Below are 25,767 nucleotides of genomic sequence, written 5' to 3' on the forward strand. Positions count from 1 at the left end.
CGCCCGCCCCCCCACTCCTCGCAGCGGCGGCGGAACCGAGTCCGGGAAGGGCCTTTATTGACCGAACGGCACCGACCGGCACCGGCCACATCAAGCCCAGTCCCGCGCTCCGGGACTCTCCCTGCTCAGCAGCCGCACCAGCTTGGCCCGAAGGGTGCTGTGCGGCTTGTGCCCGGAGCGCCCTGACAGCGCCTCCTGCCCTCCGCGCCCCCAGCCCGCGGCGCGGGGGGTTGGTGCCATGGCGGCCCGGTTGTCATAGACGGGCCCCCCCTCACTGCTGTGGCCCTCGGGGGCCTGTCGGCACCCCAGCCCCCACTGCCCTTCCTCCTCCTCTTCCTGGGCCCCGGCTGGACGTGGTTCTGCAGTGAAGATGTTCTCGTAGAGATGCTCAGGGAGCGGCTTCCCCACGGCCCAGGGCTCCCCAGAGCCTGGCTGCCCTGACACAAAGAGGGGCTGCTGGCCCCGGGCGATGGAGGCATAGACGATGGGGCATGAGGCCTCTGGCTCAGGTGGGGTGAAGCAGAGGAGGTTTGCAGGGGGGTGGGAGGCAGGCTGTGTCCCCCCCAGCGCTGAGCTGGGCTGGGGTTCATCATTCCCAGGCCCCCAGGGCTGGGGCTCAAGGCTCTGTGCAAAGAGCTGGGGCTCTGAGACACAGAAGAGTCTGGGCTCCAGGGTGTCCTTGCCCTGCTGCTGGCAGGCAATGGCAGCAGCCACAGCCCGGCAGAGCTCAGGGGCCCGTGGGGTGCTGAAGGTGAAGGTGCCCTCGCCGGAGTCACTGCGGCGGCCAGCCTCGAAGGAGAAGACAGCCTGCAGGGTCAGATGGGAGAGTGAGGGGCTGCCACCCACCCTGGGCAGGCAACAGCCCCAAAAAGGGAGTGGGGGACTCACCTGATCCTGGCCAAACTTGCGAAGGAAGGGGTAGGGCCAGGTGAGCAGGGGCTGGCGGGATTGGGGGTCCTTCAGTGTCAGGCTCTGGGGAAGGGCTGAAAGCAGGTAGTGCCCATGCAGCCCACAGCGGGTGGCCGCGTCTGTCTGAACCACCAGCACCAAGAATTCAGTCACTGTGGGAGCCAAACAAGCCAGGGGTCAGCACTGCAGCACTGAGCTGCAGCCCACCCCAGCCCTCTTCACCACCCATGCACATACGGTCCTGCCAGGACGAGTAGAGATAGTTCTCCTCCATGGGGACAGCGGGGCTGAGCTGGGTCCTGGCACTACTCGGCACTGTCTCTTTTCCACCCTGAAACAAAGGGATGTGAGTATGACCTGGGACAAGACAGGGGGGAGCACAAATCCCCTGCCTGCCCTGGAGCTTCCCAGCTCACCCAAGTGGGGCTCTTGGCTCTGCCAGACCCCTTGGTACCTGGAAGGCCAGCTGGCAGAGCTGGGTGATCCATTCATCGCGCTGTTCGGCTGCCAGCACATAGCTCTTCTCCGTGGTGGTGAGGTAGAAGGCAGCGGTGGCTTTGGGGCAGCTCTGGGTGCCCGCCGGGCCCACGGAGACGCAGTCAGAGAGGCGGATCACGCGGCGGGCACAGCGCTGCAGGGACACCTTCTCTGGGACTGTGCCATCATCCCGCACGTCAAACTTCTCCATGCGGGCCACGCCGGACGGGCTGGCAGCGAACAGCTGGGCTCGCATCTTCCTCCAGGACCTCTATGCATGGAAAGGGCAAAGGCAGGGAAAAAACAGGTCAGCAGAGCTGGCTGCTGCATCTGGCAGCACTGCCCTCCATACAGGGCATGAGGGGCACAGGGGAGTCCCAGCCCACACCCGCCAGGTGTTGTTGGAGGGCACAGAGAACAGGGACCAGCACAGACCCCTGAACTGTGGGGCAGGGCAGGCCCGAAGCTGGGCTGAGGGGGCCTTGCCCCGAGCGGGCCTGGCATGGCTCACGGGGTGAGTCACACTCACTCCTGGCTCCCTGAGCACCAGGTCCTGCTCTTTGTTCCCTGCTGCAAGTGCTGGCCTGCCGACCTGCAGCTGAGCTCTCGAGCTGTTCTCAGGACAGACCCTGATGCAAATTAAAGCCATTTTGAGCTGCAAAGGCTCCTGCTGGCAGCCTCACATCTGCTGAGCAGCCTGCTTCCTCCCAGGGGAGCCTCTGCAGCACCGGCACCTTCCCAGTCCGTCATGGGATAGCGGGGGCGCGTGCCACCATGTACCTCAAAAGTGCACAGAGCCTCCGCCCTGCAGGAACCAGATGCAGCCAAGCACCCAAAATACCCACCACCCCCAGCCCACCTGCCTCCTCCATGGCAGGGCACCAGCTCCTCACACACAGCATTGCCTGCTGAGCTTCCAGGGCTTGGTTCTTGTTCAGCAGGGAGGTCAGAGTGAGATTGCAGCCCCACACATCCACAGGACATGGCCACCCTGCCATGGCGTGACCAGCAGGACCTACTTCGCCAACACCCGACAGCTCTCTGGAGCTGGCCCGACCCCAGGTACTCTCACCGTGTCACCCACACCCTGTGCCAAGGGCTGTGGCACTCAGTGCCCCCTCCAAGGGCACGGAGGAGCAGCCCAAGCCACGAGGGTGTCACTGGATGGTGCTGGCCCCACAGGGCCGGGCCGATGGAGGGCACAAGGACACGTCCCACGTGCTGGCCCAGGGCCCCACTCACATATACACCCACCAACGCTGGAGCTGCGCCATATTAACGCGTGTTTATTCTTCCATTGAGACTCACACAGTGACCAAGCAAGAAGAACCCAACACATGGGCGAGCCAGAGTGGGTGCCCACACAGAGTCCCCTCAGCCCCACGGGAAAGTCCCACCTACAGAGCTGCTGAGCCCAGGGCTCCCCCAAGGGCAGCTCCAACGGGTCTGGCTCCAGACACCCCTTCCCAGGCTGCTGAGGGCCCAGCCTCATGGCAAATCTTCTACCAACCCCAAATCCACCCTTTACCTTTCCAAATTTGGTGTGCTGCACATAAAGGATCCCATCCTTCACTGGTCTCTCCATAGGCCCAGTTCACCCTGGCAGCCAGCGCAAGGATGAGGGACTCGGGCTACCCGCAGCGCAGAAAATGTGACTGCTGCAGTCGAAGGAAAGGCATGGGGCAGACTTCCGTCTCACAGAGACTTCCCCTTTTTGGGGTGTGGGATGGGGGGCAGAGGCTGGGCCACAGGAGGTGTCCGTGTGCCCGCCCTCCCCCTCAGAGCAGGGCAGTGGGGCAGAACGCGGGGGCAGAGCACAGGAAGCACCTCGGGGAGCGCCTGACATGAGCATGGCATGCTCCACCTCACCCTGCCTGCATCCTCCCAGCACGGCTGGGGAGACAGAACAGCCACCAGAGAATGCACAAATCCAGGCGAGGGAGATGGGCCCAGAGAAACTGGGTGGATTTGTGAGGAGCAACACAAGACTTGACCTCACCACTGCACCAGGCTGGCAGAGGCAGCAGAGCAGTCGCCCCACCTGGGGCTTTCTCTTGCCCTGAGGCACTGCTACCTGCTTGCCCAACACACCCTGATGTAATGGGCTGTTGCAGCATAGCTCCATACATTTCCTTCCGGGACAGGAGCTTCGTCAGGCTGAGCTGGCAACAGTCCCAGTGACCAAAATTCTGGAAAAGGGCCCACACAAAGCAGTGCAAGACAGGCCCCTGGGCTGACAGGAAACCCAGGCCCATCCAGGGGCAGCACACTGTCCAGGCTAGAAGTCCATAGAGCTGTGGGCCAGGTAGTCCTTGCGGCCGATGTTGCTGACTTGCTTGGTCTGCATGGCCTCCAGCTTGGGGCAGTCGGTGATGCGATGGCCCAGGCCACCACAGAAGGCACAGCCCCGCTCACCTGCAATGAGAGGGATGGGGTCAAAGCCAGGACAGCACAGTGACATGCCAGAACAGTACAGTGCCACACCAGGACAGCAGCTCCCACCCCAGAGCAAAGGGGCTACACCAGTGTCTCCCCAGTGTTGTGGCACTGGGAGCTGGAGGGTCCCTTCCAGAGCCCAGGTTTTGCAGCAGCCCCACAGGGGTCCCTGTGTGAGCCTGGGGTCTCTCACCATTGATGTCCAGCATGGTCTCATCCCCACAGTGCAGCACCTGGAGCACAGGTGGCACCTTCTGCTTCGCCTCCAGGAGCAGAGCCTTCAGGTCCATCAGCACCGACTCATCTGGGGACAGAGACATAGGTCAGGCAAAGCCATCCTGCTTGCTCAGGACACCCCCTTGGCACTGCCCAGCTGCCCCCAGCCCCGTGCTGTTCCTCACCACAGGCCTTGTTGATGAAGGTGGTGGCAATGCCAGTGTTGCCTGAACGGCCCGTACGCCCGATGCGGTGAACTGTGGAGACAGGGACAGGATCAGCCCCAGGTGAGCACAGTGTGACAGCCCATCCCTGCCCCAGGACACTGCAGGGACAGGCACAGAGCCTTGCTGGCCTCCAGACCCCTCCCACGAGGCCCAGTGCCCACCATAGTTCTCAATCTCCTCTGGCATGTCGTAGTTGATGACGTGCTGGATGGCTGGGAAGTCCAGGCCCTTGGAAGCGACATCAGTGGCAACCAGGACATCCTTCTTCCCATCCCGGAAGGCCTCAATGGCCTTTGTCCGCTCTTCCTGATCTGCAAAGGCCCAGCAGAGAAGATCAGTGAGGGCAGAGCTCCCAGCCCCACCTACTGCAGCAAACACTGTGGCCTCAGAGTCAAGCATTGCTTCCTTGGGCACCTTTCTCCCAATGAGGGAGCAGAGGGGTCTCTACATCCCATAGGGACCTGCTGTGTACAGCATGGAGCTCACTCCTCACACGGCCACAGCCCTTCCTCACACCACCAACAACTGCTCCAGGCTGGCACCTCCCATGGCCACACACATTCCTGGCAGGAGTGGGGTCACACAGGAGCCCAGGCCTCTCTGGGACCCTCACTGACCTTTCCCTCCATGGATGGCCACAGCTTCCACACCCTTGAGCAGCAGGTACTCGTGGATTGCATCGACATCTGCCTTCTTCTCTGCGAAGATCAGCACCTGGGGTAGCAAAGGCATCATATCAGAGCCCTTTCTGCAGGATGGCACTGCTGGCACCAGCACAGCCCCTGGGGAAGCCCATTCCCTCTTGCTGAGCAGAGCACACTGCACTGCTGATCCCCAGCACGGCTCAGTCACGTGTCCATTCCGCACAGGGGTCCCTCCTCCCAACTCCCCCATGCCCCAGGGTGACCACACTGTCCCCAGCATACTCACAGGTGGAGGCGTCTTCTGCAGGCACTCCAGCAGGTACACCATCTTGGCCTCCTCTTTCACATACTCCACCTCCTAGGAACAAGCAGAGACATGGGTCAGGCAGCAGAGGAATTGCCACTGCTTGCTATCCCTCAGCTGGGAAGGAGGGCCATGAACCCCAGCTCCCTGACAGAGGAAGGAATTAAGTGCCCTCATGAATATTTCTGGCCTCCCACACAGGCACAAGGGACCACCCAAAAACCTCACCTGCACAACATCCAGGCTGGCAGCACCCGCTCGCCCAACGTTAATTGTGATGGGCTTCACCAGGGCACTCTTGGCAAAGTTCTGGATCTTCTTGGGCATTGTGGCACTGAAGAGGAGGGTTTGCCGCTGGCCCTGCACAGGGAGGAAGCCTTCAGCACTCACCCAACCTGGCACATGCAGGACTGAGCTTGAGGGTGCTCCTACTGTGGCAGCTCAGTACCTTGAAGTAGGAGAAGATGGTGCGGATGTCCCCCTCAAAGCCCATGTCGATCATCCTGTCAGCCTCATCCAGGGCCAGGTACCTGCAGATGTCCAGGCTCACCATCTTCTTCTGCAGCAGGTCCATCAGGCGCCCGGGGGTTGCCACCATCATGTGCACCCCACTGTGGGGTGAGAGGAGGCTGCATCAGGCCCGTGGCATTCCTGCCCCATGCAGGACACCTCCCTGGCACACAACTTTCACCCCATGCTCTCCTCAAGCCGGGATGCCACTCCTTAACTCCCTGCCAGTAAAACAGAGCAGCTCCAGCCCCATGGACTCCCCCAGGAGGTCTTACTGTTTGATGGTCTCCATCTGCTCCTTGACAGACATGCCCCCGATGCAGAGGGCGCAGCGCAGCGGGGGCAGCCCGTCCTCCTGCAGCAGGCGGCAGTAGTACTCCAGGATGCCGTGGGTCTGCCGGGCCAGCTCCCGCTGTAGAGACAAAACCAGCCTGTTCCCACACCTCTGTGCAGGCAGAACTCAGAACTGCCACTGCAGGTCAATCCCAGCCTCCTCCTGGCACTCACCGAGGGACAGATGATGAGTCCATAGGGTCCCTCTCGCTTAGAGAATGGCAGCCTCTTCTCCTGCTCCAGGCAGAACATGATCACAGGGAGGGTGAACACCAAGGTCTTCCCAGAGCCAGTGAATGCAATGCCAATCATGTCCCTTCCTGAGAGTCTGCCAGAGAAACAGGGCTGATGGAGAGGAGGAACACCATGGAACAGCTCAAACCTCCAGGGCTGAGCAGGGTGACAGGGTGCATCTGTCACCCCTGAGTGGGAACAACTGCTCACTACTCTGGGATGAGGACAGAGCACTCACATTGTGGGGATGCCTTGGATCTGTATGGGTGTTGGCTGCTGGATTCCTTTTTTCTTCAAGCCTCTCAGGATAGCTGTCAGAGAACAAGATTGGCACGTTCATGACCTGAACCATTTCCTCTCTTTTCCCACTCAGGTCCCAGCAGCAGCTCCTCCACCAGTGCCAAACACCCCTCAGGCCAACAGCCAGGAAAAAGGTGGGATCCCTTCCAGGCTCCACTCTTGACCTACCTGCTGGGAACTTCATCTCCTTGAAGCTCTTGATGGGGGGTGGGATGCCCTCCCCCTCCACCAGGATGTGGTACTTCTTGCGCACGCGCTCGTGCCGCGCCTCCGACATGCCCAGGATGTACCTAGGGGCCCTCCAGCTGTGGAAGCAACACAAACAGGTGCACCATGAGGCCAGGGCTCCAGGACCAGCAGCTCCCATGGAGGAGTTCAGGGGAACTCCCTGTTGGGCTCCAATATCCTCCCAGATAAAAGGGGCAGCCCCAAGGGGCTCCGTGGAGTGAGCACAGGAGCAGATCTGAGCCAGTTCCATGAATAACAGCTGAGAACAGCCTGTGGATGGAACATGCCAAAAACACCTGGACACACCTCAGTCATCTCCCTGACACTGCCTCAGAAACTTCAAACTGAAGTTGGAAAAGATCTCTGAGATCAATGAGCTCAATCTTTGGTCAATCACGACCTTGACACTGCTGCCTCGAGCAGCACTGGCTCCAAAGGCTCCTCCAGACTCTTTCTCTGGCTTGGTGACCTCCCAGACCTGAAGACCAACCATCAGGCCTTCTAGTTTAACACAAATGTCCTTTATCAAACCTTATTCTATACAAAACAACATCCAATGTGACTCAAAAGCTGTTTGATTTTACAGATAATAACACAAACCCAGTCACTCAGGCAAGAGGCTGCAGAGCTGCACTGCTCCTGCAAGACTCTGCGGGTTTCAGTCCTCTTCAGCCACCATGAAGTGATGTTTTCAGAAGGACAACTTCTGAGCTGTGCTGTGAACTTACCTGGTTTTGATTGGGTCATCATAGGTGATGCCCTTGGCCATCTCCTTCACCGACATCAGAGCTGCAGGAACAAAGAGCATCAGTCAGAGCAAACTCTGCTCATCCACGTCAGCCTCACTGGGCAAACAGCTTGGGAGATCATGTCTGGAGACAGAAGAGGAGGAGCAGCAGCACAGACAGCCCCTCTGGCACAGGAACACTCAGTGCTGCCATGCCCAGAGCCCTGTCACAGCCATGTCTCAGCTAACCCAGGCAGTGCCAGCTGAGGGCACCCATTGTCACCTCCAGCCCCACCCCCGAGTAGGAGCGCTCCCAAGGCAGGGAACACCTCTCTTGCTGCCCTGGGAGCTCTGGGGACACATCTGAGACACAGAGCTCCCACTCACCTCGGCCCTCTGCCACGCTCTCCAGGATCTTCTCTTCCTCCTTCAGCTGCTTCTCCTTGGCTGACTCCTTCCGAGCTGGGGAAATACAAGAAACAATGAGGGAGGGCTTTGCTGTCCCCTGAAAGCCACCCAGTGCCGCCACCAGCCCCTCCCTTACCTTCCGCCTTCTCCTTGAGGTGCTGGTGCTGGTCCAGCAGGCTGATGTTGGACTGGGGTCCCAGCGGGATGTCATCCTCGTCCCCGCGCTGCTCGCTCCCGCTGTCCCGCTGCTCCTCCTCGGACACCACCTTCCGCCGCATCTGCAGCAGCTTCTGCAGCTGGAAGGACGCGGACGGAGGCGGAGTGAGCAGCCCGGCGGCAGGAGGGCCGCTCGGAGCCCTCCCCGGGCAGCCCCGTTACCCCATTACCCCATTACCATCTGCTGCTTGCGCTGCTTGACGGGCACGTAGGGCACGTAGTCCTCATCATCCTCTCCGGACAGGTCGGACGTGTCCGCCGGCTCCTCGCGCTGCCTCTGTGGGGAGACAGGCGGTGAGGGGAGCCCGGGGCGGCACCGGGAGCGCGGAGCGGGCGGTACCGGGGGCCGGGCCCGCTCCCACCTTCCGCTCCGCCACGGCCTCCATGGCTCCTTCCCGGAAGGGATACAGGAAGTGACGTCACCGCGCACAGCGCCGTCGCCTAGCAACGCGCAGGGGGCGCCACTGGGCGGGAGCTGCGACTCGGCACGACGGGTCCCCGCGGCGGCCAAACTTGCACAGAATGCGTTTTACATCTCTTTCCCGCCCCCCGATTTCCCCGGCGCGGCAGAAAGCAGCAGACACCGGGGTTTAAATAAAATAAAAAATTAAAAAGTTCTTTATTGGGTCCAGCACGGTCCTTCCCCGCGGCACAGGGAGCCGCGTGCGCGCGGAGAGGGGGACGGGACGGCCGGGATCACCCCGCGGGGAGGGGCAGGAGGATGGAGGGAGCCCCGGGGGTCCCCGCGGGGCAGGAGAGCACCGGGGCCCCCCGCGAAGGAGGGGATCCCACCAAGGTGAGGCGGGGGGCACAGTGAGGAGAGGCGAGCGGCCGTGGGTGGGTGGGGGTGGCCCCTCCGCACCTCACTGGGCTGCGCTGGAAGTGGTTTTCTTCAGGGTGAAGTTGGTCCAGTTCACGGCCACCTTCTGCCGCGTCTGCTTGGCCGAGTCTAGGCAGAACCTGGCAGGGAGAGGACAGCCCCGGTCAGCCCCCAGCCCAGCGGGACACTCAGCCCCTCTGTGACCCCAGCCCCAGCCAGCTCCCAGCCCCTTCATGCCTAAAGCTTGGCTGGCAGAGCTCAGCCCCACGTAGTTCTCCCCTCACCTTTTGAAATACTCCACTTCTCTGTCAGTCTCGTCCATCTCTGCCCCATCCAGGTCCTTGGGCAGGAACACATCATCTGGGAAAGCAGAGCAGAGGGTCAGCACTGCACGGCAGGGAGGGGCTGCCAGCTGGGCAAGGGGCCATAGAGAGAATGATGGCACACAGAAGTGTTCCCAGCACTCACCGATCGAGGTATTGGATTTCTCCACTTTGTTTCGGCTCTTCCTGCTCTTGCCCTTGGGCTGGGGGGAGCCCCCCAGGGTGAGGTGGGTGGCCAGGGCAGGTGGCTGCTGCGGGGCCAGCTCCGGCAGCTCCGCTTTGCCCTCTCCCCTCCGGCCTTTCCACTCGCTGGGTCTCTCCTTGTCCCCCCTGGCAGCGCTGCCGCAGGCCCAGGCCTGCCCCTTGCCGCTCTCCCCGGGCTCGGCGCAGCCGCTGGCCCGCGCTGGCTCTGGGGCACTGGCCTTGGAAGGGTGCTTGGTTCCCAGCACCTGCCCCTTCCCAGCAGGGCTCTCCAGCCGGGCCTGGCCGCTGGGCACGGCCGTGCTGCCCTCTCCTTTCTTTGCCTGCCCGTTCTGCCGCTTGTTCTTCCTCTGCCGGCTCCCCGCGGGCGGCGGCTCCGGCGGCTCCGGCCCCTTGGGCTGCGGCCCCTCCTGGGGCTCCAGGCCCGGCCCGGGGCCCTCCACAGCCGAGTCGGCAGCCTTGGACTGCACCCAGATCATGCGGGACAGGCTGGGCACGGCGCTCAGGCGTTTCACCACGCCGTTCTCGGCCGCCGGGGCTGGCGGGGGCTCCCCGGGCCCCTCGGCCCATCGGGGGCCCGGCTCGCCCCGCAGCAGCGTGTGGCTCTTGGCAGGGCCCAGGCTGAGCGGGGCCAGAGCCAGGTCTATGTCCTGCAGGTCAGAAGACCCGTTGAGGTTGGAGAGCAGGTTCTTCTGCTCCAGGACAGCTGCCTTCTTGGGGAAGTCGTTGACATCCAGGTTGAGGTCGTAGACGCTGAAACTGGCCCGGATGGAGTCCTTGATGGTGTTCTTGATCTCCTGCAGCCGGCTGCTGAGGAAGCTGTTCACCCGCTCCAGCTCCAGCTCCGGCCACTCCAGCAGCTTCTCCTCGGCCGGCTCCCTGGCCTGGCTGGCTGCAGGGGCACGCTCTGCCCGCTTCTGGGCCTCTGCCTCCAGCTGGGCTTTCTCCTTCTCCTGCAACACAGGTGCCACGAGGATCATTTGGGCTGGGCCACAGAACCATGGGTGCAGGACACAGAGCTTTGCTCCAGCTTTGACTGACAGCGAACTCAAGTGCAAGTGCTCAGCACAGCTACACCACATCTTCCACAGTCCCTAAACTGTCACATTTTCCCCATGGACACCGCAACAGCTGGACACTGCACACCTGACTATGCTCTGGGCACCAGGCATCAGAAAGAGCCATCATGGCACTGCCTTTTCCTACCAGAGATGCACAGTGTCACAATGTGGCATGGGGCAGACTGGAGAGTGCAGCCCAAAGCACCCAGGAGGGCTGGGCAACCTTCTACAGGAACAGAGGCAGGAAGAGCCCTACATAGGGACAGGGACTGCTGCCACCTTGGGTGAGAGTGACACAGAATTCAAGAACCTAAATGGATGCAAGGGAGAGAAGGAAAAGCCCTGCCAGCAGCACAGCCCTGCCCAGCCCTCCTCCTGCAGCCCCAGCCCCTGCCCAGTCTCACCTTCTTCTTCTGCTTGTGCCGTGCCCGCTTGGCTGCCTTGGCACTGTTCAAGGGCTTGGGCTCTGTGCTGTTGATGTAGTCCAGCAGCTCATCCACATTGCGGTGGTCCACAGCGGGCTCCCCTGAGCTGCTGTTGTGCCCCAGTTTCTGTGGCAGCTCCTCTTTTCTCTTGGTGAGGCGAGAGCGCAACTTCTCTCGGATCTCAGCGTAGTTGCGGCTCGTGGGAGCAGCTGGGGGCTGTGGAAGGGGAATGCTGTCAGCCAGACATGAGGGGCAGGCAGCCCCAGCTCCCCCAACAGCCCCCTGTGACCTTCCAGCCACTCCCTTCCCTGCAGTCTCAGTAAGACAAGTCAGCACAGCCCTACTGAGCTCTTCCACCGTGAAGCCACAGGGCTTGGCCGGCTGCTCTGAGCCCTGGGGCCGGGCAGGTGGCTGCGAGTCGGGAGCGAGGGACCAGCAGGCTGATGAGCAGGGTGGAAAGGAAGTGGGGGATGTACGTGCCTGCAGGGAACAGCTGTGGCCAGACCTGCCCACCTCCCACTCTGGGCACAGGGGCCGAGTGATGTCTCCCCATCAAAGCAAGGACCAGGAGTGGCTGCGGACCAGCGCCTCACTCACCGCGTTGTGGCCGAAGAACTCACAGTAGCAGCAGTCACAGAACTTCCCATCTTTCTGGTTGGTGGAGGAGGAGGTGCAGGAACTGCGCTCAGAGCTGCTGTCCTCATCCTCCCCGAGCCCCTCGTCTGCCTCGCAGGGCTGTGGCGGGTGGCAGCTGGTACCGTTTGGGAATTTGTGCCCTTTGCAAGAGGGGTCCCTGAGGAGAAGGGGAGAAGGGTGAGAGGTGAGCAGGTTCCAGGATAGCTCAAAAATTGCCCCATGCTATGCATGAAGGAACAGCCCTCCTGGGGAAGCTTGTGCCCAAGCAGAAGGATTTGCAGGACAAACCCCCTCCCCTGCATTCTCCTCTTCTGGAGAAGATGCCCAAGGAGCCCAGAGGAGCAGCATCTGTCTCTCCCAGCCCTCAGGGCCTCTGGCCAGCAGAAGGCTGGTGCAGCAGAGCCCCAGTGAGCCAGGCCCTGGGCTGGGAGCAAAGCAGAGCACAGTACTCACTGGGGGTATTGGGTAGCACAGGTGAGGAACACTGGGACTGTGCAGCTGCCAGACATCTCCATGTGAGGCTGGCCCAGCTCACAAAGGCACAGGTACCCAGCTCAGAGACAGGGAGGCCAGGGCACAGCCCACAGTGTCATTCCTCAAGATCCAGCTCAGGACCCGAGTGGCTCTCCACAGAGAGAGCTAATTAGCAGAGAGAAAGCAATGTGCTCTCTTCCAGGGCACAGGCAGCCCAGAGAGGGCTGGAGGAACAGGTGAGCAGAACAAGTCCACAGGCTTCATCTTCTCAAGGACCTTTGCTCAGTGCCACAGCTGCCTGACAGGCCTCACTGACATAGATCCTGTTGGCCAACTGCAGGTTGATCAGGGTGTTCCTTTGGGTATTTAGCTGGAGGAGAAGCACAGCCTCTTCTGCACCACAGAACCAAAGGACAACAGCAGGAGGAACACACGCTGGGAAAGAGCTTAGCCTTCGGCCTGCAGCAGTGGAACTGGCCCACAAAGACAGCAGCTTCCTGCACCACCGTGCCAGGGTGGTCAGTCCCTCCACAGGGAGAAGTGCATCCATGGTCAGGGATGGGAGAAAAGGCACGTGGCCCCACAAGGAGAGGCTGGAAGCAGACAAGGCTCCCCTACTCACCTGTTCGTGCTGGGCAGCTGGTGGGAGGCAGGAGGAGGGATGAGTGCAGTGCTGCAGTGCCCGTTGCAGGGATGAGCACAGCCCGACAGCGGCGGCGGCATCTTCAGCAGGGGCACGTTGGCGGGGGGCAGGTGAGGGCTCTTGCACGGCCCTGGGCTGTGGGAGGCCGCGCTGGCCGGAGGGGACTCGGACACCGGCTTGGGGGCAGCCGCCTGCGCGCCGGGCGCGGGGAAGAGCCCGGCCTGCGACGAGGGGCCCAGCGGGATGTGCGGCGCGGAGCTGAAGGGCCCCGCGTGGGGAGGCGTCTGCTTGGAGGGGATCAGCGCCGGGGGCTGCGAGGGGAGGCCCGTGGGACTGTTGGGAGGAGCAGTGAGGTCGGAGTGCTGATGATGCTCTGAGGAGTGGAAGGCCTCACCTGCAGAGAGACAATCAGACACTGGCTGTGCTGCACGGACCAAGGCCATGCTCAGAGCCACCCACCACCTTTGCACTAGCTGTTTCTCCTCACAGCTTGGGATAGAAGCCATCTCTGCTCACACAGGGCCTTGGGGTCAGTGTGCCCCCCCCACAGGATGCAGCCCTGCCCCGTGGAGAACAGGGCAAGAGGAAAGGCTCTGGAGCAGCAGGGAGGGAGGGGGTGGCCAGTGCTGTCCCTGGGCACGTACCTGGCGGGGTGGCCCTCCGGCACAAGCTTTTGAACTGCTTCGGCAGCGTCTTGCAGAAGTCGAGTGAGGTAGGCAGAGGCGAGCCCGGCGCGGCGGTGCTGGAGGTGGCAGAGGCCGTGTGGCTGTAGGGACAGGCCTTCAGCCCCGGCGCCATGGCCGACACCTGGCTGGCGCACTCCGGAGACAGAGCAAGGCTGGGGTGCTTGTCACCTGGAAGAAGACCAGAGCTGGGGCTGAATCCCAGCACCATCTGCCTTTTTCACCCAATGTGCTGCTGGTACTGAGATTCAGAGGCCCAGCCTGCCCACCCTTGCCCACAAGGAAACCACCTAAGCCAAGAACGGGGCAGAAAGCTCTGCTCAACCCCACAGCCAGCTTCAGCTCACCTAGTGCAGCTGGGGGAGTCCCAAGGGGACTGCCCTGCACGGTCCCGTTGGTGTGCTGCGAGTTCCAGAGGCCCGAGAGCTTGTGAGCAGACAAAAACGAGCTGGGGTCCCAGTCCCCTGAGTTCCCGTGGCACGAGGAGGAAGAAGACGAGGAGGAGGAGGAAGAGGAGTGTGAGCCACCCCCACAAGACTGCGACTTGCAGGATGTGTGGGATAAGGAGACCTATCAAAGGAAACACAGAATGAAGTGGCTGAGGGCACACCTTGGCCCCCAGGTGTCAGCACTGACCCTCTCCATTGCAGCAGGGGCTCAGCTCGTGAGCCACTTTTATTACTGTCTTGAGAGTGACAAACACCCCCTCCATCCAACACCAACACAGCCTGGCTCACAGAGGCTGGGCCATGCCAAGGGCCACACACCTGTGCTGCGTCCCTGTGCTGGTCCCACTCACACCAGGGCAGGGTTAAATAAAGCCAGGCAGGAGCCAGCTCCTCTACCCAAACCCCACGCACAGGCAGGCACTTGCCCTGGCAGCCACTGCCTCTCTCTGCGTCATGAAGGGAGCAGCCCCGGGGCTGGGGGACGCGGCACAACGTGCAGCAGAGGAAAGCAGTGGCACTGCCAGCCTTGCCAGCCTGGCACTCCAAGCTGCTGGATGAGCCTCCACAGCACCACACACTGCCCCAACAGGGCCTGTCCCTGCTGAGCCAGAGGCAGCCCTGGCAGGGAAGTGAAGGCTGGGATGTCTGAGACACTCGGCTCAGAGTGAGGATGGGACCCACACACGCAGTCAGTGCCACAGGGTGGTCAGTGCCCTGTCCCTACAGCCACAGCCCTGCCTTCCAAACCCCAGCCCCGTGAGCGCGTACCGCCAGGGCCTGCTCCTGCACCGCTCGCCGCTCTTCCTCCTCCACACTCTTGCGGCAGCTCTGGCAGATCCACAGGGGCATTTCTCCCAGGAGGTTCTGCACGAGCGTTGGCACGAAGTCGGGTGGCAGCCTCTCGCCCGGGGAAACCAGCCCATTGTGGGACGGCCCTCCCCAGTCCTTGCGCTCCCGGTGACAGAGCAGGCAGCAGGTCTGCACGGACTGGTTGGCGGTGGGCAGCACCTGGGGAAGGACACACAGACCGTGAGTCACCCAGGTGTGATCTGGCGCAGATGTGGGGCAGTGAAGGAGGCCTCAGGACGCTGACACCAAACCAAGGAAATTCTTACAGGCTACATGTGGTATTGCACCTTCTCCCAGTGGAGCAGAGCAGCCTCAGGCTGACCAGCTGCTGCCAACCTGCCATGTGCCAGCTTGGGAGTGTTTGGACTTCTGGGAAGATCACAGCCTGCCAAAGAGCCAGCCTTGCCACCAGCGAGGCTGGGAAGCCATCAGCAACTCCCATCATCACCTCTGGTACAGTGAGACTGAGGGTACTTGCATGGCAAAGCAAGACCCACAGAAATCCCACACAGGGATATGAAGGGTGGGTCTGACAGCCTCAGCTCTCCCTCCTCGCCCATCAAAGATGCCCCCACTGTGTCACCCAAGAGCCCCAAGCCCTCTCTCCCGCCTCTTTGTTCTGCACAGCCAGCGGTGCTGATGCGCCAGGGTGGGGTGCAGCCCCCCGTGCTTCTTCACGCTCTCCCTGCACAGGCACAGCCAGGTTGGGGCTTCCCTGCAGGAGCCGGGCTGCATCCCTCGGGCTCGCCGGAGCCCTGACAGCCGTGACGAGCCCGGCGTGGCGCGGGCGAGGGGGCCCCCATTGTCTGCCGGCGCAGCGGGGCCCTGCCACAATGAGCCGTGCATTGAACTGCTGCTGCCAAACAGATGGCGTCTGCAGGCTCAAGGTGAAGCAAAGGTCAGAGGCCAAGGAGAGCAGAGTGGGGGCACAGCCCCCCTGCCCACCCACGGCGAGGGGGGAGCAACGGGGCCACCCCGTGTCCCAGCTGACACCGGCACCATGGCGGGTGACACCACGGCTGGTGACACCGCGGCTGTCCCCAGTGCACCCAGCACATCCACACCCGGCGCCCAGCCCCGCCTCGCTGCCCACAGCCCGGAGCAGGTGGCGGCAGCCAGGTGTGTCCAGCAGGGAGAAGCGCGCTGAATGAGGATGCTGGAGCCACCTGCCATCGCCCAGCGGCGGGGCCGTGCGGGGCCGTGCCGGGCTGGGCCCGCCCGCGGGGCGCTCTGGGAGCGCTCCCGGCCCCATCCGCAGGGATGCTCCGAGCCGGGGGTCGGGGCGGGGATGGGCAGGGCCCGGGGGGGATGGGGTGCGAGGGGCAGGGCCCCGTCCCCGCCCAGGCGGAACCCCCCTCGGAGCCAGCCCCGTGCCCGCCGCAGCGCTACCCCGGTACCTGCGCGCTGCCTCTGCCCGACTCCCCGCCGCTGCCCGCCGCCGCCGCCACCTCAGGCGGGGCGGGCGGTTCCGGTGGTGGTGGCGGCGGGGGAGGCCCGACGTCGGGACCCGCCATCCTGTCACGGCGAGGCCCGGAGCCACCTGCCGCCGCTGCCGTCGCCGTTGCCGCCGTTGCCGCCTTGTTCCGCCGGCGAGTCATGGCGAGCCCGCCGCAGCCAGGACAACAGCCAATATGGCGGCGCGGCCCGTCCGGCCCCTGCCCGCGGGAAGGAGGGAGGGAGGGAGGGGGGAAACGCTCGGGGACGTGAAGCCGCCGCCGCCATCTTGGGTGAGGGCGGCGTTGCGCCCCCTGGCGGGCAGGGGGAGCGGCGGCAGCTCCGCGGGTTCGAATCCGCCCCGAGGCTCCCGCGGGTCATAAAGGGAAACCGGGGGTGCATCGCGATCGAGTCCCCAGCTGCATCATCAGAGTGCAGATCCTCGGGTTCCAACTGAAAGAGAGCAGGATTAGGTTAGATATTAGGAAAAAATTCTTCCCTGCGAGGGTGGGGAGACATCCAGGCTGCCCAGAGAAGCTGTAGCTGCCCCATGTCTGGAGGTGTTCAAGGCCGGGCTGGACGGGGTTTGGAGCGACCTGGGATAGTGAAAGGTGTCCCTGCCATGGCTGTGGGATGGAACGAGATGATCTTTAAGGTAATTTCCAAACTTCTCTATGATTCTGTGATTCCTGGCCCTGCACAGCACCCATGAATCTCACCCTGTGCCTGAGAGCATTGTCCAAATGCTCCGGGAGCTCTGTCAGCCCTGGGGCCATGATCACTTCCCTGGGGAGCTTGTTCAGTGCCTGCCCACCCTCTGGGCAAAGAACCTTTTCCTAATATCCAAATTAATCTTCCCCTGACACAGCTCTAGCCATTCCCTGGGTCCTGTTACTACCACAGAGAGCAGAGATTGGAGCTGCCCTCGGCTGCCCCTCCTGAGGCAGCTGCAGCCCGTAATGAGGTCTCTCCTCAGTCTCCTCTCCTCCAGACTGAACAGACCAAGGGACTTCAGCAGCTTTTCATGTGACTTCCCCTCTAGACTCTTTGCAGCCTCCTTTGGACACTCTCTAATAGCTTTATTCTTCTTTTATTGTGGTTCCCAGATCTGTGAGGACCTGTAGGACAAGCAGGGCTCCAATCTCACTGTGTGCTCAGGGATCCCCATCCAGGGGAACCAGGACATGGCTGAAAACAGAGCCGGGGTCTGAGGGGTACACAGGGAGCCCCGAGAGCAGGGCCAGTCCCACATCTGCACCCATCCAGCACAGCCGGGGCTCTGCCATGACTCAGGGACTTTCTGAAGCCGAGGAGGTGCCGCTGCCGTGTTTGTTCAACCATCCTCCACGGATTCTTTACCCATGATTCCACCCCATTAGGCTTCCAGCCACCTGAATTATCGGCACCCACATCCTGTGGTCAGCAGTGCCAGGTCTGGAGCAAACACGTCCTTTGGCACAGCCGGGGTGCTTGGCTGTGGCCAACACCCCGAATATCCCCCGGCACCTCTTCTTGGCCACTTGGTTCCTCTTTGTCCCACCGAGGGGCCACTTTACCCCCTTCCCACTGCATTACCCCGTGGTGCCTGCGGGTGCTTCTCCCGGTGTTCCCCATCACCCCGGCAATGCTGTGGGAAGCGCTGGGGTGTCCCTGTCCCCGGATTGATGGGCTGCGTGGAGAGAGGAACCGGGGGAGGATAGCCGGGGCTGCAGTCGGGAATTTGAGACGGGAACCAAGACCGGGAAGGAAAGCCGGCGGTGAAACCCATCCCGCCCCACGGCAGACGCGCCCTCACCCTTCCCATCACAGAGAACCGGTCCGTCGAGGAGCGGACGGGTCGTCCCGGTGCCGGGACTGGGCGGACCCGCTCCGATCCGCCCCGCGGGCGGTGCCCGGTGCCGACCCGCCCCGTGGGCGAGCGGCGGGCGCGGGGAGCCGGGCGGCGGTAGAGCTGCGGGACGCGCCATGCTGCCCGCTGCCCTCCGCCGATGGCTCCGCCGACCCAAGGTGAGACCGGGGGGGTCGGACCGGGCCGCCCTCCCTGCGCCCGGGACCGGCGGAGCCCCCGAACGAGCCCGTCGGGGCGATCCCGGGGCTGCGGGGATCCCGGGAGCAGCGGGGGCGGCCGGGGTCCCTCGTGGTGGAGGAGGAGGAGGAAGCGGGGGGACTCCGGGGGGCCTTTCCCGGTGTTTACAGGCACGCACGGATCGGTGCCAAAGCTGCCGGGATGCGGCTGAGCTTGTTCATCCTGCTCTGCCCCCGGGGAAACTGAGGCACGGGTGGGTGGGGAGGGCGGCGCTCCCCGGGAGGAGCCAGAGCTGCCGTGGGAGGTCCCACGTACCCGCCCCGATAGGTGTTTGTGGATCCGAGGGGTCCGATCCCCCCGCGAGTGTGGGAACGGGAGTTCGGGATCCCGCTGGAGCAGCACATGGAGATGTGGGGTGTCCCCGCCATCAATCACCGCTCTGCCCTTCCCGCAGCGCTCCGACCCACGCCTGCTCTCCCAGTTCTTCTTTGCCGACGAGAGGGTGGCACGGGTGGTGGCCGAGATCAACGGGCTGGACGCCGAGCTGGACCCGCAGCAGTACCTGGTGCTCCTCAACCAGCTCCACCTCAGCCAGGTACGGGGCCAGCCCGGAGCCCGCTGTCACTCGGTGCCCCCGAGGCCGCGGTGACACCCCTGCCGTCCCCAGGCTCACCTGCTGGCCGTCCTGGAGCGCATCATGGACGAGTGCATCCCCACGCAGCGCCACAGCCGGGACTACCTGGTCAAGTTCCCCGAGGAGCTCTTGGTGGACAACCTGGGGAACCACATGCTGTTTGCTGCCGAGGTGAGCCCAGGGCCATGGACACCCCACCGGGAGCTGACCCTGGGGTCAGGCATTGACAGTCCCTGTCCCGGCAGTGTCTCCTGGCTGGGACCTTCCTGGAGATGGAGGAGTCAGACGGGGCCCAGCTGCGGCCCCAGGCCAGGAATCTGCTCTGCAGCCTGGAGCTGGTCCGGACAGTGCTGCGGGAGCAGAGCCTGAGCCAGCCCAACTCCTACCCAGAGCCTGTCCGGGCTGTGCTCATCCAATTCGACCGGCTCTTTGCAGAGTTTGAGCTGAGGTAAGGGGCAGGGTTAGGCTGCTGGGGTCCTGGTGGGCTGTGCCAGGGCTGTAGGGGCCTCACAGTCTCCCCATCTCTCCAGCTACGTGTCCTCGCTGGTGGCAGTGAAGTCTCCTGATGAGATCTACAGGCAGCAGGAGATCATTGTGCTCTTCTGTGAGACCGTGGAGAGGTGAGTGAGGGTTGCTATGTGTGGGGTCTGCAGGGACTCCAGCCCCAAGGATGGGCACCATCCCTAGGCTCAGATCTCTGTAAGGGTGTCTGTGTGTCCCCAGAGCCCTGCACCTGGGCTACCTGACCCAGGAGATGATTGATGGCTATGAGCCACTGCTGATGTTCACCATCCCTCGCCTGGCCATTATCAGGTGGGTGCAGCAGCCCCTGGAGAAGGGGGTATGTTCCCTGCCCTGTACCAGCCCCTTCTCTTCATGGGGACTTGGGCTCCCAGGCAACTCCTGACATGAGCTGGGCTCTGTTCCCTCACAGTGGTCTCCTCATCTACCCCGAGGGACCCCTCAGCCTGGAGCGGAGCCCTGAGGAGATGTCCCGGGTCTTCAGCCCCTTCTACAACCTCCTGAAGAAGATCAGGTGTGCAATGGGGGGGCACTGGGCAGGGCTGTGGGGCAGCAGTGGGGCCTGACATGGGGCTGATGCCAACCCCTCGCTGCAGGGACCTGTTGCGGGTGCTGTCAGCAGAGGAGCTCTGCGTGCTGGAGAGGAGCCTGTGCACAGCTGAACAGGAGGAGCCCTGCAGTCCAGAGACCCCCCCAGCCTGGGGGGCAGCTGTGCCCAGTGTGGACCCTCCTGCTCCCTTCAGTCTTCTGGAGGTCCCTAATGCCACCCAACCACTCCCCACCTGCACGACACAAGTGGGACCCCCCAGTGCAGTGGATGATCTGGGCACTGACTGGCAGCAGGGGTGTGCAGAGGGCCAAGATGGCAAATCCCTGTCCACTGGGACAGGGGTATCTCACACCATCCCTGGTGTAATGGTCACCTCCCCCCTGCGCAGCCCCCAGCCCCTGGGGAGCAGCCCAGGGGTGGGGGTCAGTGCCAGCCCCGGTGCCCGCTGCTCGGAGCTGCGCTCCCGCTACGGCAGCACCAAGGACATGCTGCACACTCTCTTCGTCTGCATCTCGGGTGAGTGACCCCCAAGCCAGCCCCCAGCACCCAGATCCCCCAACGCCCTGACCCCCCCAGCACCCTGATCCCCCCAGCACCCTCATACCCCCAGCACCCCGATCCCCCAGCACCCCGATCCCCCAGCACCCTGATCCCCCAGCACCCTGATCCCCTCAGCACCCTCATACCCCCAGCACCCTCATACCTTGAGCACCCTGATTCCCTCCAGCACCCTGATTCCCCAACGCCCTGATCCCCCTAGCACCCTGATCCCCCAGCACCCTGACCCCCCACCCTCCTGGTGCAGGGGTGGCCGATCAGCTCCAGACCAACTTTGCCAGTGACATGCGAAGCATCTTGAAAACGGTCTTCAAGATCGTGTGCTCGCAGGTGGAGCCCTCAGAGGAGCAGAGTTACAACAGTGAGTAATCCCCAGGGACATGTGGCACTGCTTCTCTGCCCTGCCCATTGCCCATCCCTGGTGAGACAAGGCCACAGCCCTAGGCTTGGGAAAAACGTGGCCATTGTGCCAGCTCAGCTTCTGCTTGGCTGGACCACAACCTTTGTCCCCACAGAGGAGAAAGATGGTGACTCCCGTGTGACAGATGCTCCTCGTGTGGCTGACTGCCCGCTGTGCTCCAGCCCTGCAGAGGCTGCCAGGCTCCAGAGGGCAGGTGAGGAGCTGCCCAGGTGCTGTGCCTCTGGGGCAGGGTGTGAGGCTGGGCTGATCCTGCCCCATCCTGCCTTAGGGGGTCTGGCTGTGAGGGGAGCCAGGCTGAGGGGGTTTGATTGATGTGTTTTGCCCAGCAGGTGCCCGGCCCCTGCCCGAGTGGGTGCCGGACAGCACATGCAGCCAGTGCTCTGCCTGCCGCTCGCCCTTCACGCTGCTGCGCCGCCGGCACCACTGCCGCAGCTGTGGGAGGGTAGGACAGGGCTGGGATGGGGCATTTGGGGTTCCTGAGGGACTCAGCTCTGCTCAGCCCCTCTCTGGCCTCTCTGCAGATCTTCTGTGCCCGCTGCTCACCGAACACCGCCGTGCTGCCCTACTACAGCCAGAGCAAACCCGTCCGTGTCTGCACCCACTGCTACAGCACGCACCTCCCGCCCGCGTCCCGCTGTGCCCGGAGCCAGTGAGAGCCCCTGTGCCCGATCTGCACCGCGGGAGCCGCACAGCTGGGTGCCCAGGGCCACTCCGGGGCTGCCGGGCAGCGCCTCGGCCCGTGGCTCTGCTCAGAGCTCGGTGGGCATGGCGGCAGGACCCCCCCACCTGGCGTTGGGCTCCCCCCGGTGCACAGGGGCAGGACCCCATGCCGTGCGGGGTGATGGTGGGCGCAGGACCGCCTCTCCTGGAGCACCCGGCCTGCCCTGCTTTGGGTGAGCTGCCGTGCACCTGCCCCCCGGCTGGAAATGTGCTTCGCGGTGGTTTTTTTTCAGGTGAACTTTGGCTGCTGTTGGGCCCGGGGCAGAGTCTCCCCCCGGGGCCTGGCCTGAGAAGGTGCAAACAGCCCTCACATGACAGCGGGTGCCCCGGGGCCGCCCGTGCCGTGCCGTGCCGTGCAGTGCCCGGGAGCTGGGCCCGGCGCTCCCCTTCCCTCCCTATCGCCTCCACCCCATGGATTTTAATAAAGAGATAATAAACCCGTCTGTCTGGGCCGTGTGGCGCTGGGCCGCGGCGATCCCGGGCGCGCTGGTGGGCGCGGCCGGTGTGGGGACACCCGTGGGCTCGGTGGGGCGGGGGACGAGGGGCTGGGGGCGGCGGGGCGGGCGCGCTCCCGCACGGGCGGACACGGGCGGGAGCGCCCCGCGCGTCACCGGGCGCGCACGTGGGCGGGCGCACCCCTCCGGGGGCGTGGCATTAGGGGGGCGTGGCCATAGGGTGACAATTGCTTAAACACCAACATGGGCGTGGCCCAGGCGTGGGGGGGCGTGGCCCGCGCCCTCCCCTCCCGCCGATTCAAATTTGAAGCACGCGCTTTCCCGCCTGAATTTGTTTGCCCGCCGAGGTGACGTCAGCGGCGCGGGGCGCCCCGCAGCCAATGAGCGCGCGGCGCGCGGCCCCCCCAGCGTCCCGCCATGGAGCCCGCGGGCAGCCGCATCCAGGTGCTGCTGCAGGCGGCCGAGTTCCTGGAGCACCGCGAGCACCGGCACCCGCTCGGCCTGGCCGGGGCCGAGCACGGCTACGCCGCTCTCTGCCCCGCGCCGCCGCGCCGGGCCCTGGGCAGCGTCAGGTGAGCGGCGGATGGGTAGGTGGGTGGGTGGCAGCGGGCGGTGGCGGCGGTGCTCATCAGCCGGGTCTCTCCCGCAGGTCGGTGCACAACGCCCTGGAGAAGCACAGGTACGGGGGCGTGGGGGGAGAGCGGCGGGGCAGGGGGTGGTAGGGCCCGTTCCTCTCCCCTGGCTGACCCCCGAGTCGTTCCCGCCGTGCCCGTTGGCAGGAGAGCCCAGCTCCGGTGCTGCCTGGAGCGGCTGAAGCAGCAGGTGCCGCTGGGCGTGGGGCCGGCCCGCTCCACCACGCTGAGCCTCCTGCACCGTGCCCGGCTCCACATCCAGGTGAGCGGGGTGGTGACACCGGCAGCGCTCGGGAGGTCCTGGGGGGCAACAGGGCCGCCCAGCTCGGTCCCCGCTCACGGCTCACCGGGCCCCACAGAGGCTGGAGGAGCAGGAACTGAGGGCACGAAGGGCCAAGGACCGGCTGCGGGACCGGCAGCAGAGCCTGCAGCGGCGGCTGGAGTCGCTGCTCTTGCCCGCTGATGGGGAACGGGCACGGGCTGACAGCCTGGACTCCTCCCGGCTCTCAGAGCCCTCCGAGGAAGGTAAGGAAAGAAAGGGGAGAGAAAGAACGAGGGTGGGCAGGGAGGGAAAGCAGCCAAGGGCCTGACCCGGCCTTCCCCACGCGCAGAGGATGCCGAGGTAGAGGTGGATGGTGTGGTGTTCAGCGGGGACCTGCTGCCCGGCTTTGGCACCGGGAGGGAGCACAGCTACTCCAGCCCGCACAGCCCCGCCTCCTGACGGCGCCCGCTGCCTTCCCTGCGCTGCCTGCCCGCCTCCTTCCTGCTGGAAACCCGGCCCCGGCCGGCCTCGGCACAGCTGCCGGGCTAAGGGGCCACAGATGGGGGCAAGAGTCCGGCCCTACCCCCGCACGGCTGGGTGGCACTGGCTGTGGCACTGGGTGCGTGGGGCTGGCACTGCGCTGTGGCACCTGCTGTGCACCACAAGGCACGGGAAGAGGTGCTGGAAGAAGGCCCAGCTGTCACTGAGGACACTCTCCTGCCTCCCCCTGTGCACCCACGGGCAGCCTGGGGACTGCCTGGTGTGGGTATGGGGCGGTGCTGCCCACTGCAGACATGACTACAGAAAAGCTCTCCTGCCCCCGGAGCGCCAGGAGGGGGAAATAAGTGCATTAAGGAACCTCCCTTCCTGCTCCTGCAGCCACCCCGCTCTCTTGTACAGACCCGACACTTTTATAGTAAAGGCACTTGGTAAAACCCTGGCCTGTGTCTTCCCTGCAGAGAGCTGCACCCCCAAAGTGCAGAGCAGCCCGGGGCTCAGCTCTAGCCAGGCCAGCCTCAGCCAAATCAGAGGTGGGAGGAGATTCTTTAATGATAATTACATCTCAGAAAGGGTCAAGCAGCAGCTGATTGTCAGACTTATACAGTTTCTTTAAAAATACAAAATCTAAGGAGTCTCCTATCTGTCCTGGTGCAACTGGCCCCTCACACATACTGCTTCTTCTTGGTGGCTGCCTTGCTCGCCAGGTCCTTGGCTTTCTCCGTAGCAGCCAGAGCTGTTTCCTTGGCTTTCTCGGTCGCTTCCTTGGCTGTCTCCACCAGTGTTTTGGATGGAGCTTCTCCTACAACATGGAAGCCATTAACCCCCCAGGAGTGCCGGCCAGACCGGCCCTGCCACCCCGGCACTTCCCCACACGGGGAGGAAGATGAGCCCGGCGCTCCTGCCCCCAGCGGGTCAGGGCACGTCCTAAGGGGAACCACAGGGGTGTGACTGTCACCACGTTCCACCCCCTCCTGCCTGCACAACACCCGTGCCCGGCCCTGCAATCACTGCTGGCCTGATCCACTCAGGGAAGAGCAGGCTGTGCCAAGACACAGGGCAAAGGCAAGGGGTGAGGATTTCACAGTCAGATTAGTTCAAGCAGCAACCTGCCCATGGACTGGAGTGTTCCCAGTGTGACCTCTAACTCCAAGAGACCCATCCCCGTCAGCCCCAGCCTGCCCTTGGTGCCCACCTTGCATTTTTGCTAGCACATATTCAAATCCCTTAGTGCTCTTGGTCACGTTGCTTTTGAACCTGGCCAGACCAAACTCCTGCAAGAGAAAAGTCAGTGAAGGTGTGAGCCCTGTCACACGCACATTCCCTGGGGCTTTATCCTAGCTTGGAAAAATCACAGTGACTTTCATAGTGATGGTTCTGGGTGCCTCAAGAGCTCACGAGGATAGGGGGGAACAACGGGAAAGGGTGTAAAACCAGCACAAGGGAAGGGCAGAGCAGGGGCGAGCAGCAACTTTAGTGCTTGAGCTCACCTGGATGGCCCGCGAGACGCCGAAAAGGCTGGAGGATACCCAGGCTTCCCGCTTGACCTCGGTCCAGTTGCTGTTCTCGGGGTTCACCCGGTACTCGCAGCGCTCCTCCACCACCTGCGGGAGGCACAGCCCGGCCATGGGCACTGCTGGGTCCCCTCCACCCCACACACACCGCCCAGCCCAGCACCTACCATGAGACGAGCGTGGTTGATGTTCCAGGTGAATGTGGTCATGGTTCGGTTCTTGGGGTCCACGATAGAGTCCTCCAGGATGTAGACGGAGTGGGCGACATTGGCTGGGAAGAAGCGCTCTGCCCAGCGCGGCATCCGGTTGGTCTTGGTCAGGAGCCGCCGAGAGAGCAGCTTGTGGTCCGGCGTCACCTCCCGGTGCACGATGTCTTCGGTCAGGACATGTTTGCTAAAATGGGGAAGGAAACATCACGCCCTGCTCCTCGCCAGCTCCCCCCGGGGCTGGCAATCGCCAGGAACGGAACGATTAATGCAGGGAGGGCACCGGGGGTGCGGGACACCCATCCCCGCCGGCCGGAGCCCGCGGGACCCCCGGGGAACGGGCTGGGCTGGGGACCGGGCGTGGCACCGATCCCGGGTGGGACCGAGCGGCGGAAGGAGGCGGGGGTCGGGGAGGGCCCCGGCGCACCTGTAGGGGTTGGGGTAGCGCTGCCAGAAGGCGGCGAACACCTGGTCCCAGGGCCCCTTGAGGACGCCCAGGCTGGCGCAGTATTTCCCCATCGGGGCCGCCGCTCAGGCCCGCGCCTGCTGGGCGGCCGCCATGCGGCCCGCGCGCCCCGCCCCGCCCCGCCGCGCGCTTCCGC

At 63.8% G+C, this 25,767-nt stretch overlaps 6 protein-coding genes across 7 annotated transcripts; 2 read left to right on the plus strand and 4 right to left on the minus strand.

Annotated features, from left to right (window-relative positions):
- Window positions 1–90: 90 nt before the first annotated feature.
- Window positions 91–2,971, minus strand: DOK3 (docking protein 3). The gene is made up of 5 exons (XM_058034587.1): window positions 2,915–2,971; window positions 1,364–1,657; window positions 1,147–1,240; window positions 889–1,061; window positions 91–807 (listed from the first exon to the last, which is right to left on the minus strand). The coding sequence occupies exons 1-5, from the start codon at window positions 2,969–2,971 to the stop codon at window positions 91–93; spliced, it is 1,335 nt and encodes a 444-aa protein (XP_057890570.1).
- DDX41 (DEAD-box helicase 41) lies at window positions 2,657–8,565 on the minus strand. Its single transcript, XM_058034586.1, has 17 exons — window positions 8,532–8,565; window positions 8,348–8,446; window positions 8,090–8,249; window positions 7,933–8,007; window positions 7,547–7,607; window positions 6,759–6,895; window positions 6,529–6,601; window positions 6,231–6,384; window positions 5,999–6,135; window positions 5,662–5,824; window positions 5,442–5,573; window positions 5,196–5,267; window positions 4,883–4,979; window positions 4,427–4,576; window positions 4,224–4,295; window positions 4,016–4,126; window positions 2,657–3,801 (listed from the first exon to the last, which is right to left on the minus strand). Exons 1-17 carry the CDS (start codon window positions 8,553–8,555, stop codon window positions 3,665–3,667), a joined length of 1,854 nt encoding a protein of 617 aa, XP_057890569.1. The 5' UTR covers window positions 8,556–8,565; the 3' UTR covers window positions 2,657–3,664.
- Window positions 8,566–8,764: 199 nt separating this feature from the next.
- On the minus strand, window positions 8,765–16,455 carry FAM193B (family with sequence similarity 193 member B). The gene is given in 11 exon segments (XM_058034762.1): window positions 8,765–9,129; window positions 9,274–9,349; window positions 9,458–10,466; window positions 10,979–11,215; window positions 11,597–11,792; window positions 12,732–13,146; window positions 13,397–13,606; window positions 13,783–14,005; window positions 14,653–14,892; window positions 16,131–16,424; window positions 16,426–16,455. Coding segments are annotated over 11 exon segments (3,027 nt in total). The 3' UTR covers window positions 8,765–9,032.
- A 2,420-nt stretch (window positions 16,456–18,875) lies between these two features.
- Window positions 18,876–21,531, plus strand: LOC131090015 (lateral signaling target protein 2 homolog). Its single transcript, XM_058035086.1, has 10 exons — window positions 18,876–18,998; window positions 19,073–19,275; window positions 19,358–19,447; window positions 19,551–19,640; window positions 19,762–19,863; window positions 19,946–20,415; window positions 20,705–20,818; window positions 20,973–21,071; window positions 21,205–21,320; window positions 21,400–21,531. Exons 1-10 carry the CDS (start codon window positions 18,891–18,893, stop codon window positions 21,529–21,531), a joined length of 1,524 nt encoding a protein of 507 aa, XP_057891069.1. The 5' UTR covers window positions 18,876–18,890.
- A 939-nt stretch (window positions 21,532–22,470) lies between these two features.
- On the plus strand, window positions 22,471–23,862 carry MXD3 (MAX dimerization protein 3). 2 transcript variants are annotated; one of them, XM_058034735.1, is made up of 5 exons: window positions 22,471–22,625; window positions 22,703–22,732; window positions 22,833–22,947; window positions 23,045–23,210; window positions 23,297–23,862. In XM_058034735.1, the coding sequence occupies exons 1-5, from the start codon at window positions 22,471–22,473 to the stop codon at window positions 23,404–23,406; spliced, it is 576 nt and encodes a 191-aa protein (XP_057890718.1). In that variant the 3' UTR covers window positions 23,407–23,862. The 2 variants fall into 2 exon arrangements, with proteins under 2 accessions (XP_057890718.1, XP_057890719.1); XM_058034736.1 differs by having other exon boundaries at window positions 22,471–22,608; window positions 22,686–22,732.
- A 112-nt stretch (window positions 23,863–23,974) lies between these two features.
- PRELID1 (PRELI domain containing 1) lies at window positions 23,975–25,731 on the minus strand. Its single transcript, XM_058034733.1, has 5 exons — window positions 25,593–25,731; window positions 25,127–25,352; window positions 24,936–25,049; window positions 24,641–24,719; window positions 23,975–24,247 (listed from the first exon to the last, which is right to left on the minus strand). Exons 1-5 carry the CDS (start codon window positions 25,682–25,684, stop codon window positions 24,111–24,113), a joined length of 648 nt encoding a protein of 215 aa, XP_057890716.1. The 5' UTR covers window positions 25,685–25,731; the 3' UTR covers window positions 23,975–24,110.
- Window positions 25,732–25,767: the final 36 nt, after the last annotated feature.

Source organism: Melospiza georgiana, chromosome 15, assembly GCF_028018845.1.
Source record: "Melospiza georgiana isolate bMelGeo1 chromosome 15, bMelGeo1.pri, whole genome shotgun sequence".
Lineage (NCBI taxonomy): Eukaryota > Metazoa > Chordata > Aves > Passeriformes > Passerellidae > Melospiza > Melospiza georgiana.

Bases quoted from the DNA above. Each gene is read 5' to 3' on its own strand.
- DOK3 (XM_058034587.1), bottom strand. From the start codon at position 2,971: ATGGAGAGACCAGTGAAGGATGGGATCCTTTATGTGCAGCACACCAAA. The intron at 1,658-2,914 runs GTAAAGGGTGGA...TTCCATGCATAG, and splicing joins AGCACACCAAATTTGGAAAG to AGGTCCTGGAGGAAGATGCG. The intron at 1,062-1,146 runs GTATGTGCATGG...TGGCTCCCACAG, and splicing joins CTACTCGTCCTGGCAGGACC to TGACTGAATTCTTGGTGCTG.
- DDX41 (XM_058034586.1), bottom strand. From the start codon at position 8,555: ATGGAGGCCGTGGCGGAGCGGAAG. The intron at 7,608-7,932 runs GTGAGTGGGAGC...TTGTTCCTGCAG, and splicing joins GAGCGTGGCAGAGGGCCGAG to CTCTGATGTCGGTGAAGGAG. The intron at 5,825-5,998 runs GTAAGACCTCCT...CTCACCCCACAG, and splicing joins CAGATGGAGACCATCAAACA to TGGGGTGCACATGATGGTGG.
- LOC131090015 (XM_058035086.1), top strand. From the start codon at position 18,891: ATGGACGAGTGCATCCCCACGCAGCGCCACAGCCGGGACTACCTGGTC. The intron at 19,448-19,550 runs GTGAGTGAGGGT...GTGTGTCCCCAG, and splicing joins TTCTGTGAGACCGTGGAGAG to AGCCCTGCACCTGGGCTACC. The intron at 21,321-21,399 runs GTAGGACAGGGC...GCCTCTCTGCAG, and splicing joins ACTGCCGCAGCTGTGGGAGG to ATCTTCTGTGCCCGCTGCTC.
- MXD3 (XM_058034735.1), top strand. From the start codon at position 22,471: ATGGAGCCCGCGGGCAGCCGCATCCAGGTGCTGCTGCAGGCGGCCGAG. The intron at 22,626-22,702 runs GTGAGCGGCGGA...TCTCTCCCGCAG, and splicing joins CGGGCCCTGGGCAGCGTCAG to GTCGGTGCACAACGCCCTGG. The intron at 23,211-23,296 runs GTAAGGAAAGAA...CCCCACGCGCAG, and splicing joins CTCAGAGCCCTCCGAGGAAG to AGGATGCCGAGGTAGAGGTG.
- PRELID1 (XM_058034733.1), bottom strand. From the start codon at position 25,684: ATGGGGAAATACTGCGCCAGCCTGGGCGTCCTCAAGGGGCCCTGGGAC. The intron at 25,353-25,592 runs GTGCGCCGGGGC...TCCCCATTTTAG, and splicing joins CGCTACCCCAACCCCTACAG to CAAACATGTCCTGACCGAAG. The intron at 25,050-25,126 runs GTAGGTGCTGGG...TGCCTCCCGCAG, and splicing joins TCAACCACGCTCGTCTCATG to GTGGTGGAGGAGCGCTGCGA.